General features: G+C 53.8%; 1 protein-coding gene across 2 annotated transcripts in view; it reads left to right on the top strand.

Annotated features, from left to right (window-relative positions):
* The window catches only part of TMEM120B (transmembrane protein 120B), a 50,948-nt gene extending 39,982 nt beyond the window's left edge, over positions 1–10,966 (top strand). The window contains exons 7-12 of one of the 2 annotated variants that reach the window (XM_038762967.1): positions 5,463–5,528; positions 5,824–5,885; positions 6,428–6,520; positions 7,304–7,368; positions 9,105–9,173; positions 9,704–10,966. In XM_038762967.1, coding sequence (XP_038618895.1) covers positions 5,463–5,528; positions 5,824–5,885; positions 6,428–6,520; positions 7,304–7,368; positions 9,105–9,173; positions 9,704–9,883 — 535 coding nt within the window. In that variant the 3' untranslated portion in view covers positions 9,884–10,966. Of the gene's footprint in view, positions 1–5,462; positions 5,529–5,823; positions 5,886–6,427; positions 6,521–7,303; positions 7,369–9,104; positions 9,174–9,639 lie in introns of both variants that reach the window. The other variant, XM_038762968.1, reaches the window with a different exon arrangement.
* The last annotated feature ends 1,247 nt before the right edge of the window (positions 10,967–12,213 follow it).

Consider the following 12,213-nt stretch of genomic DNA (forward strand, 5'->3'; position numbering starts at 1 on the left):
AGAATAGATATGTACAAGTAAAATAAATACTTGTAAAATAAAATAAATACAATAAATAATAAATAGACTAATACATACAAACATATATACAGGTGCTGTGGGGAAGGGAAGGAGGTAAAGCGGTAGGGGGTGGAGACGGGGAGGAGGGGAGAGGAAGGAGGGGGCTCAGTCTGGGAAGGCCTCCTGGAGGAGGTGAGCTCTCAGTAGGGCCTCAGTAGGGCATTAATAATAATAATAATAATAATAATAATAATAATAATAATAATAATAATGACATTTATTAAGCGCTTACTGTGTGCAAAGCACTGTTCTAAGCGCCGGGGAGGTTACAAAGTGATCAGGTTGTCCCACTGGGGGCTCACAGTCTTCATCCCCATTTGACAGATGAGGTAACTGAGGCCCAGAGAAGTTGAGTGACTTGCCCAAAGTCACACAGCTGACAATGGGCAGAGACGGGATTTGAACCCATGACCTCTGACTTCAAAGCCCGGGCTCTTTCCACTGAGCCACGCCTGTCCCACATGGAGCTCACAGTCTAGCTATGTTGGGAGTAGGATTTAATCCTCATTTTACAGATGAGGTAACTGAGGCACAGAAAAGTTAAGTGATTTGCCCAAGGTCACCCAGCCGACTCGTGGCAGAGGCAGGAATAGAACCCAAGTCCTGACTCCCAGGACTATGTGCTTTCCACTAGGCCACACTGCTCTCCCCCTGCAGCCATGGGGGCACCCTCAGCTTGGGGCCCTCTCCTCTCGGGTGGTGTGTCCATGCTCAGCAGCTCACATTTGGGAGAATGGCGAGAGCTATGGGTCCGCCAGAAACCGCACTTTCACCGTGGGCTCTACCTCCTTCCAATCCAAAGAGATACCAAGGAGAAAACAAATGAATACTAATAATAACGGCCTTTATTAAGGGCTCACCATGTACTAAACTCTGGCAAGGTAATGAGATAAGACACAGTCCCTGTCCCATATTCATTCATTCATTCAATCATATTTATTGAGCGCTTTCTATGAGCACAGCACTGTACTAAGTGCTTGGAAAGTACAGTACAGCAATAAAGAGAAACTATCCCTGCCCAGAACGGGCTTACAGTCTAGAGGGGGGGACAGCAAAACTCACTGTCTATAATGTTCCCATTTTGCTGATAAGGAAACTGAAGCTGCATAGCCTAATGGATAGAGCACGGGCCAGAGCGTCAAAAAGACCTGGGTTGTAATCTCCATTCCACTACTTGTCTGCTGTGACGTTGGGCAAGTCACTTCACTTCTCTGTGCCTCATTTTCCTTACCTGTAAAATGGGGATTAAGACTGTGAGCCCTATGTGGGATGGGAACTGTGTCCAACCTGATTAGCGTGTAGTTACCCCAGCACCTAGTACAGTGCCTGGCACATAGTAAGTGCTTAACAAATACCATAAAAAAAAGCCCAGAGTGGTTAAGTGATTTACCCAAAATTATACAGTAGATATATCTTGCATATGTCATGTACATCTCTCTAAATTATATTTTGTATTATAAATTATTCACTCACGTATCTGCCTCCCCCTCTAGACTGTAATCTAGAGGGAATGTGTCTTCCAAATCTGTTGCACTATCCCAAGTGCTTAATACAATCCTCTGCACATGGTAAGCAATGAATACCACTGGGAATGAGGATGATGATGATGATGGCATTTATTAAGCGCTTACTATGTACAAAGCACTGTTCTAAGCGCTGGGGGGGGAATACAAGGTGATCAGGTTGTCCCACATGGGGCTCACAGTCTTAATCCCCATTTTACAGATGAGGGAACTGAGGCACAGAGAAGTTAACTGACTTGCCCAAGGTCACCCAGCAGACGTGTGGTGGAGCTGGGATTAGAACCCATGACCTCTGACTCCCAAGCCTGTGGTCTTTCCACTGAGCCATGCTGCTTCTCCCCGTACTCCATACTTATTACAACCCCAATTCCACTAATCAGAGTAAGCATACTGGAAATCAAAGCCTGCTGTTTCTACTGTGCCACGTCTCTCTTCTCCCTCTATAGAGGGTGGACAGGCAGTAATAAGCAGTGAAATGGCAAGAGGAAAAGCCAGAGGCCTGGATAAATTCACAAACTGGTCATCATTCACAGGAAAATTGATGTTAACCAGCAGGGAACTTTGGGCATTTCTGCCTTTGTGTCCGGGACCTCTTAGATAAGCATCTCTCGAGGGTAGAGCGTGAGACAGGCAGCCTAGTGGGCGGTGACCCAGAGCCAGTGGTCATAGGAGGCCAGAGGACAAGTGGATCAGACTTGATAGAAATCTGTCTGTAAGGCATCCTGGGCTGTGGCAGAATGGTGGTGAGGGTTATTGGGCCCGAACCTTGGGGCGAGTCCCCAAGCAAACCCACAAGGGGGTCATCGTGGTCATTCTCGGGTCCGGGTTTAGCATTCATTCAATCAATCAATCGTATTTATTGAGCGCTTACTGTGTGCAGAGCACTGTACTAAGCACTTGGGAAGTACAAGTTGGCAGCACATAGAGACAGTCCCTACCCAACAGTGGGCTCACAGTCTAGAAGGGGGAGACAGAGAACAAAACCAAACATACTAACAAAATAAAATAAATAGAATAGATATGTACATGTAAGATAGAGTAATAAATATGTACAAACATATATACATATATACAGGTGCTGTGGGGAAGGGAAGGAGTTAAGATGGGGGGGTGTAGAGGGGGACGAGGGGGAGAGGAAGGAAGGGGCTCAGTCTGGGAAGGCCTCCTGGAGGAGGTGAGCTCTCAGTAGGGCCTTGAACGGAGGAAGAGAGCGAGCTTGGCGGATGGGCAGAGGGATTGGGGGCGTTCCAGGCCAGGGGAAGGATGTGAGCCGGGGGTCGATGGTGGGACAGGCGAGAACGAGGCCTAACGGTGAGGAGAATAGCTGCAGAGGAGCGGAGGGTGCGGGCTGGGCCTGGAGAAGGAGAGAAGGGAGGTGAGGTAGGAGGGGGCGAGGTGATGGACAGCCTTGAAGCCGAGGATAAGTTTCTGCCTGATGCGCAGATTGTTTGGTAGCCACTGGAGATTTTTGAGGAGGGGAGTAACATGCCCAGAGCGTTTCTGGACAAAGACAATCCGGGCAGCAGCATGAAGTATAGATTGAAGTGGGGAGAGACATGAGGATGGGAGATCAGAGAGAAGGCTGATGCAGTAGTCCAGACGGGATAGGATGAGAGCTCCAACCCCCATCCTCAATGCTGCTGCTCACTGAACAGGAAAGGAAATGGTTTGAAGGGAGTTGCATGGCTTGGGGTACCCCGTGCATGAGGCTGCTGAGGAAGGCCACTGGCCCGGCCCTGGCTTCAGCCAGTCCACCAGCTCTGTCCCTGGATGGAAGGGCTGGGTTCCAGCGCCTGCCTGGGATCTCGCAGCTGAGAGGGGTTGGAGAAGGGGCCAGTGGCTGGACTGCACGCATCCCCGAGCTCTGGTTTATTGACGTCCTCTGCCAGCCTGGGTCACCAAGGGAGAGCGCATTGTGAAACTGGAAATTGCTGCCGGAGAGTGCTGGGGCTGACAGCTGGAAGGTTGGCGTCAGGGATGGGGCGGGGAGGGGCTCCCCTGGGGGACCTGAAGAGGAGCAGGTGAGGGAAAGAGCTGCAGAGAAGGGCCAAACCTGAGGGAGGCTGAGGTTTGAACAAGCAGAATTCCTAGGTTTTTCTGCCAGTAGAGCTGCAGCTGAGAGCTTCTCAGGGGCTGCCTCTGGTGGCAACCAGAGATGGGGTGGGGGAATTACGGGAGGTGCTGAAAGGCCTGGGAAGTTGATATCCAGCTTGAATAATAAACATGATCCTAATTGTGGTATTTGTTAGGCATGGAGGTGGGTACAATACGCAAGATCGGACACAGTCTGTGTTCCTCAGGAGACTCCCACAGAGCTCAGGCCTGAGTCTGTTTCTTCCCAGTGGCTACTATAAAGGAAGCGCTGGGACAGTCCTATGGGGGTGGCGGTGGGTGAGTATGTGGGGGCCCAACTTCCTGTGCCAATCAATCAATCGTATTTATTGAGCGCTTACTGTGTGCAGAGCACTGTACTAAGCGCTTGGGAAGTACAAGATGGCAACATAAAGAGACAGTCCCTACCCAACAGTGGGCTCACAGTCTAAAAGGGGGAGAGAGAGAACAAAACCAAACATACTAACAAAATAAAATAGAATAGATACGTACAAGTAAAATAAATAGAGTAATAAATATGTACAAACATATATACATATATACAGGTGCTGTGGGGAAGGGAAGGAGGTAAGATGGGGGGATGGAGAGGGGGACGAGGGGGAGAGGAAGGAAGGGGCTCAGTCTGGGAAGGCCTCCTGGAGGAGGTGAGCTCTCAGCAGGGCCTTGAAGGGAGGAAGAGAGCTAGCTTGGCGGATGGGCAGAGGGAGGGCATTCCAGGCCCAGGGGATGACGTGGGCCGGGGGTCGATGGCGGGACAGGTGAGAACGAGGCGCGATGAGGAGATTAGCGGCAGAGGAGTGGAGGGTGCCGGAGTGGAGGGTGCCGGCTGGGCTGGAGAAGGAGAGAAGGGAGGTGAGGTAGGAGGGGGCGAGGTGATGGACAGCCTTGAAGCCCAGGGTGAGGAGTTTCTGCCTGATGCGCAGATTGATTGGTAGCCACTGGAGATTTTTGAGGAGGGGAGTAACATGCCCAGAGCGGATTGGAATTTGGTTCTCCCCTTACTGCTGTCCTGGAGGCCACTGGCCACTGCTCTGTCCTAAGCTCTTGGCTTGTGGCCACCATGGAGAGTAGCAGAAGTCCTGTCCCCTGGCAGAGCTGGGGGTTCTGGGCACCAGGTGAGGACAGGTCAGGAGCTGCCCGGAGGCTTTCTGTGCTTTAATGCAGCTTCAGCCCAGAAGTCTTAGTGGCCTGGTGAGGATGGTTTTCCCTGGGGCCTGCCCTGCTCTATCCCCTCCTGGGGCTGGTTCCCTGGGGCTGTGTCAGACTTGGGCCTTTAGCTTCCAGAGGCTGCTGCCCTTTGTGGTGGGGTGACCACCAGATTGGAGGCTGCGTATTTAGCCCTGCAGCATGTGAGGTGGGTACAGCGGTGGCAGGGGGCCTGGGCTGTAAACAAGTTAAAGCGAAGTAATCATATTTTTTTGAGTGCTTGGGAGAGTTGGTAGACACATTCCCTGTCCTCAACAAGCTAACAGTGTAGAGGGGGAGGAGCGGGTCTTCCTCTTGGTGGGGTGGGGGGGTGGAGGAGGGAGGAAAAGCACTGGTAAGCGCACAATAAATAGAATTGAATGAATGGTCCCAGGAAATGAGTAAGGTGAGCTCCAGATTCCAGAGAGTTCAGTGTTCACCTGACACTAATCAGCTTCCTTCTCCAGGAGGCACTGGCTTCCTGCTGGACTCTAGAACTGAGGGGAGACCAGCTCCTCCTTCCTCCTCCCCCCAGCCCATCTCCATCCCCTGTCACTCTCTGTCTCTCTCTGTCTCTTCAAGGATCAAGGGCTGGTGGGTGTCTCACCACTATGTGTCCACATTCCTATCTGGAGTGATGCTCACCTGGTAAGTTTTCCTTGCACTAGGTCAGAGAATGGTCAAGTGAGGGTCTTTTTTAAGATAGGAGAGAGATATGCATGTTTGAAGGCAGTGGGGTGGACGCCATTGGAGAATGAACAGTTGAAGATGATGGGTGGGGGGGAAGAAAGGAGAGGGGCAAGCGCTTTGATAAGGTGTAAAGGGATGGAGTCGTGGGTGGAGAGGGTGGATTTTGAGAGGAGGCAGGAGACCTCTTGAGATACTGCTGGGAAAAATGGGAGAGAGCTCCAGCAGCAGGCATCCTCTCTGCTCTTCCCTGCAGGCCAAACGGACTCATCTATCAGAAGTTTCGCAATCAATTTTTAGCCTTTTCAATTTTTCAGAGTAAGTCCTTGCCCTGAATTACTTCCCCGGCCCCTGGTTGGAGGTGGTTGGGGGTAGTTCTGCCGGGGTCACTCTTCGGTGGGCAGTGGGGTTCTGCCCTTTCGTCTCGTATCCAGGCAGCTAAATATCAGGTCTGGGCCAGAGCAGGTCTCAGCCAGGAGGGATGGGGTGGGCGGGGGGCAGCAGCGGAGAGGCTCGTGAAGGGTAGTGAAGCCCGGTAAAGTCCCCCGGCTCGGGAGGTGGGAGAGGCCGGCTAGCCTTCAGTCACGGGCCCGAAGGTGGGGGCCTGACTGCCGGGGCCCCGGTGTCCTAGCAGAGGGGCTTCGCAGGGGAGAGAGATTCAACCTGGGGTTTCTGGAAGTGGCTGGGGAAATCTTCACTCTACTAACCCAGAGCTGGGGATGGTAACTGGCTGTTGAGAGGAACCCCGGTTGGCTGGGTCGGGCTCTGATGGAGAGTGGGAGTGGGTTTCTTGGTCTCTCTTCCATCATCCCCCTAGCTTGAGGGGGCAGGGGAAACTCACGCTTGATCCCGACTTATAGGTTGCGTCCAGTTCCTGCAATATTATTACCAGAGCGGCTGCCTCTACAGACTGCGGGCGCTCGGCGAGAGAAACCACTTGGACCTCACAGTGGGTGAGTGGTGGGAGCGGCTTCCTCAGCTGCGGCTTTCTGCCGCAGATTTGCTCACCCGTTCTCTGTCCTTTCCTCCCTAACCTTCCCCCAAAAGAGGGATTTCCTAGGAGAGGAGAGCCTCAGGAAAACCCAGCGGCTTCTGCCTTTTGCTGTGGTTGGAGTGGGCATCTTTAGTCACTGCCTCTGACCTTGCTAGCCCAGAGAGAAATCTCTCTCCCCTCCTTCCACCCACCCCAGGGACTCTGAGAGGTCTCAGAGGAGCAGCTGCTGGGGCAGCCGGCACTAAAAGCAGGAGCCAGACCAGGTGGGGAGAGTTAAAGCTGGAAGCTTCTTTTCTTCTCCAGGTGTGATTTCACATCTATGACACAAACCTGTCAGAGAAACCAAGCATCCAAAACGGGGGCCCAGCCAGCCGAAGGCACTGAGGGGCGTTTGTCCAGGGCTGGTAGACTGTGGGATGCCATGGATGGCGTGAGCCCTCAAGCCGGGACAAAGGGCAGGTTTCTCCCATCCTCTCCCCCGCTTCTCTATAGTGCCTCGATAGAGCAGCGTGAGGACAGCTTGGAAGCCGAGCAGGCCGCAGCTCTGTCGCACCATCTGTCGCATTTTCCCATCTTTATTGAATTCATGCCTGTCAGCAGCCTGGTGCTATTTCGGCCCCAGGCTTGGCTGCGCCATGGTTTTCAAATTGCGGCATTGGCGGGTATGTGGTCGGGCGGCCTGACTCTGGCCCCGGCCCCACCGCCCACCCTCCCCGCCCTGCTGTGTTCTCTCCCCATGCAGAGGGATTCCAGTCCTGGATGTGGCGGGGCCTCACCTTCCTCCTGCCATTTCTCTTCTGTGGCCACGTGAGTAGCCCGGCCCAGCCCCCCTGGGGACTGTGAGGGCTGGCGGGAGGTTCCCAGATGCTCCTTGGATTCCAGATGTCTCCAGGTCGGGAGCCGGTGGGACCCCACCTTACCTAGGACCCCCTAAAGGCCAGCAGGATCACTCCCCAGCCCACGCACTGCCCCCGTGAAAGCAATGACATCATGTGGTCCCTGGGCCTGCCCGCATATCGGTTTAATAATAATAATAATGATGGCATTTATTAAGCGCTTACTATGAGCAAAGCACTGTTCTAAGCGCTGGGGTAGATACAAGATAATCAAGTTGTCCCACGTGGGGCTCACAGACTTAATCCCCATTTTCCAGATGAGGGAACTGAGGCCCAGAGAAGTGACTTGCCCAAAGTCACACAGCTGACAAGTGGCGGAGCCGGGATTTGAACCCATGACCTCTGACTCCAAAGCCCGAGCTCTTTCCACTGAGCCACGCTGCTTCTCTATGTTGTTCTAAATGGTTTGCCAGAGGCTCGGTTACTGGAGGGTGGGGGCAGAGCGGGTATGACCGTGACCGTGGGAAAGCAGTATGGTATAAGGGATACAGCACGGGCCTGGGGGACAGGTCATGGGTTCTAATTCCGACTCCGACACTTGTGTGCCGTGTGGCCTTGGGCAAGTCACTTCACTTCTCTGGCCCTCAGTTACCTCATCTATAAAATGGGGATTGAGACCCTGAGCCCATCGCGGTTTGCTTGTATTCATTCATTCAGTCGTATTTATGAGCGCTTACTGTGTGCAGAGCACTGTACTAAGCACTTGGGAAGTACAAGTCGGCATCCACCCTGTCACTTAGTACAGTGTCGGGCACATAGTAAGCACTTAGCAGATCATCACTATTATTATTATGACACTGGTCTCTGAATCACCTCTGGCTCAGGACATGGGTGGGGGCCCGAAATACTGGGCTGCCTTACCCGCAGCCTGGGCTTCCCAGGGCCCGCAGGGGTGGCTCTGATGACATTATCCCACTTGGCTCCCAGTTCCGCCTGTCTCCCAGTCCCTGGGGAGGGTTGGGACTCCAGTCTCAGTAGGCAGGACCAGGCCCTGAAGCTGGAAGGGAGCCGGCCATAAGCCGCCTGCCCCTCTCTGCCCTGGGCTCCTTCCAACAGGCTCAAGCGATTGTGGAGCCACTGGGTTGGAGCCATTCGGACCTGTCCAGAACCAAAAGTTCTCCCCAACTCAACCCCTGAGACCATGGGCGAGGCTGTGGGTTTTTTTTTTTTATGGTATTTGTGAAACACTTATGTGCTAGACACTGTTCTAAGCCCTGGAGTAGATACAAGTGAATTAGGTTGGACGCAATCCCTGTCCCGCATGGGACTCACAGTTTAAGTAGAATGGAGTTTGGCGCGGAGGTGTTCCCCCAGCTCATTATGGGCAGGGAACGTGTCTGCTAGTTCTGTTGTGTTGTACCCTCCCGAGTGCTCAGTCCAGCACTCTGTGCATAGTAAGCGCTCAGTAAATGCCATCGATTGATCCCGGCGGGCCAAATGTGTTCTTGTCTTTGTTGACTGCTGGGACTGCCAGCCCAACCTGGCCCCTCCCGTCCCGATGCCCGGCGCCTCCTACAGCGCTCACGGCCTGTGCCAAACTTGGCAAGCAAGGGGTAGGGGCAGGGGCGGGGCAGAGATGGGGGAATGGAAGTCTTGATCCTTGTTCATCTGCTTTCTCTCCCCCCTTTCCCCCTCCTCCCTCTTCAGTTCTGGCAGCTGTATAATGCTGTCACCCTGTTTGAGCTCTCCAGCCATGAGGAATGTAAAGAATGGCAGGTATGACGGGCCCCGGGCCTTCCCACAGTGCTCACGCTGGCTCACGTTAGCCATTAGGGTTCTGGGAGAGGCGAGACGGCGGCTGGGCCTGCCGGAGCCCAGTAGAGCCCAGCCCCTTCCTTCAGCTCCCGCTGCGTTTGCTCAACTTAGAAATCAGACAGGACTCCCCAAAAACCCAAATGCTTTTTCTGTTTTTGGGCCCTGAGGTGGGATGTGACACATTTGGGTGGACAGAGAACTTCGGGTTGAGATTGGGAGAGTGTCAACTGCTAGGGAAGTTAATCACCCCAGCCCCCACTTCAGATAGGTGATGCTTGTGGTTGGGGAGGAAGTGTCTGTGTGGGTCTGTCTGTCTCTCATGGTCTCTCTGTGCCTGTTTTCCTTCTGTCCCCTCTTTGGGTGCGTGCATCTGTGCGTGTGTGCTGTGCGCGTGCATGCTGCTTCTCCCCCTCCCTCCTCTCCCCAGGTTTTTGTCTTGGCGCTCACGTTCCTGGTGCTTTTCCTTGGCAACTTCCTGACCACGCTCAAAGTGGTGCACACCAAGCTCCAGAAAAACAGAGATAAGAGGAAGAAGCGGTGAGGGCTCGGTGCCGGAAGACTCAGACCCTTGGCGGCAGGGAAGGGGGTGGGGGGAGTCTGGGGCTTCCGTCACTGTCGCCGCCCCACCCTGGGGAGGCCCCCGGCCCGCAACTCCAGACGGAAGAATGTGAACTGTCCCAGCACGGACCCTGTACAGTATTACTCCCCCCGCCTGCCTGCTGCTGGCTCTTATTTATGTGCATATTTAATCCCAGGCTCTCCTCACTTGCCTGGAGTTGGAGATTTCTTTCCCTAAAACCCCCCCTTTTGTTGGGGGAACCCTCTGGGGACCCATCTCCCCACTGTAAATGGGGGTGGGGGGTGGTCAGGCTAGTAGTTTCTTGTTCAACATTCACTTTTTACTTGTTTTAATTCAGCAAAGTCTCAGCTGCTCAGGTCACCCCATCCCAGGCCTGTTGTTTACCTGCCTTCCTGGAAGTGGGAGGGCAGGGCGGGGATGGGGTGGGGCATATGTGTGTGTTTGGGGGGGGTGTTTCCCCAGTGCCCATGGAGTGCCCCCCTCCTGGGCTGCTGCTCCCAAGGGGTACAATCCTTACCCGCGTCCCTGCCTGCTCCAATGTTGGGGATCGTTTACAAGCTAAGGAGCTTCTCCTTTCTCTGTACCAGCTTTGTCCTTGGGATGGGGGTTCCGCTGGCCTGTCTTCCATTGTCAGCGACAGGAAACTGTAGCAAGGAGCATCTCCCCCATCTGCCCCAACTCCCTGCCCTCTCCCCAGCCCCTCTGGGCTTCTTTCCCCATCAGGGGTTCGATGCGCTGTACTCAGCCGGGAAGGGGAGTGGCAGGGGCTGGGTTGGGGCATCTTAAGGGTCAGGAACTCCCTTTGAACTCCCTCGCCCTGCTGTCTGTAGGGTCAGAAGGGATTTCTTAGTCAGCCGGGGCTGGCTGGAGCGGGGAGGAGAAGCTCCCAGTTGAAACACCTGAGGGTGGTAGAACAATGTGGACGTTTGGAGTTGTGACCAGCGCACTACCGAATATCTGGGCCTGACCATCAGATTTAACCTGGTTTGGGCTTCCAAGATCCAAGTGCAGAAGTTAGGGCGGGGATAGAGCTCCAAACCCACCCACTTCGTTCTCCCCTGCCCCACCCGGGTTCCCAGTCCCTGTGCGCTCGATGGCCGGAACCAGCACGAGGCAGAGGACCGGCTCGGGGAGGGCACCGTGTTTGCCGTTTTTATTAAAAGTTCTTACTTGCCTGCAGCCTGGTTTCTTGGAGATTAAGGGCCAGGGTTCTGGGTGGGGGTGCCGCAGAGCCAGGGCAATAATTGTGACGAGAGCAGCAGTCTGGACACCAGGGCTCCTGGCTTCCTTGGGTGGGGTGCAGCCCAACTTTGGCTCTGCTGATGGATGATGATGATGATAATAATAATAATAATAATAATAATAATGGTATTTGTTAAGCGCTTACTGTATGCCAAGCTGTGTTCTAAGTGCTGGGCTAGAGACAAGATAATCAGGTTGTCCCATGTGGGGCTAACAGTCTTAATCCCCATTTTACAGATGAGGGAGCTGAGGCACAGAGAAGTTAAATGACTTGCCCAAGGTCACACAGCAGACAAGTGGCGGAGCTGGGATTAGAACCCATGTCCTCTGATTCCCAAGCCTGTGCTCTCTCCGCTAAACCACGCTGCTTCTCTAAATGGATTTGGAGGTCCCTCTGGGGATGGACCCCAGAGCCACGCAGCCCATTAATGTGTCCATGCACGTGTACTCCCCCCAGCAGCCCAGTCTCCTTCAGTTCTCTCGTCCTCTGAGGCCGCCAGCGGCTGACGGACGAGTGGAGAGGGCCAGTTGCTTCTAGCTGCAAACTCCAGTCCTGGAAAAGCTGGGCCTACCCTTAGCTAACCAGGGGGCTCAGGTCTTGGCCAGCCAGCAGCCACTTCAAAAAAAGAGCTGGCTGAGGCCTGTCAGGGACCCTTGCCTTCTAAGGTCGACGGCATCCTGCCCTCCTTTGGTTCCCTCCGGCCTATCTCATGGAAGCAGCACGACCTAGTTGAGGGAGCACGGCGTGGGCCTGGGAATCAGAGAACTGAGTTCTAATCCCGGCTCCACTACTTCCTTGCTGTATGAACTTGAGTGAGTCACTTAACTTCTGGGCCTCAGTTTCCTCCCCCTCCTCCTTAGACTGCAGGACAGGGGCTGTGTCCGACCTGATTAACTTGTATCTACTCCAGCTCTTAGAACAGTGCTCGGCTCCTAGTAAGTGCTTAACAAAATAGTAATAATACTACTACACTCCACAGAGAGTTAATTGCAGACAAAGCACATTATTTTTTCTCTCTGGGCCCGTGGCTATCTGCAAGGCCGATTTATGAAAAGGTAATGGATGATGGTGACTGGCTCAAAGACCTCCTCAGAAGGAGCCCAAGTGGGGCTCTTGAGCCAAACAGAGCTGACCGGTCATTTCAATGAGTCTTTCTCACTGGCTGGGGATGCACTGGA

Source organism: Tachyglossus aculeatus, chromosome 21 (genome assembly GCF_015852505.1).
Source record: "Tachyglossus aculeatus isolate mTacAcu1 chromosome 21, mTacAcu1.pri, whole genome shotgun sequence".
Lineage (NCBI taxonomy): Eukaryota > Metazoa > Chordata > Mammalia > Monotremata > Tachyglossidae > Tachyglossus > Tachyglossus aculeatus.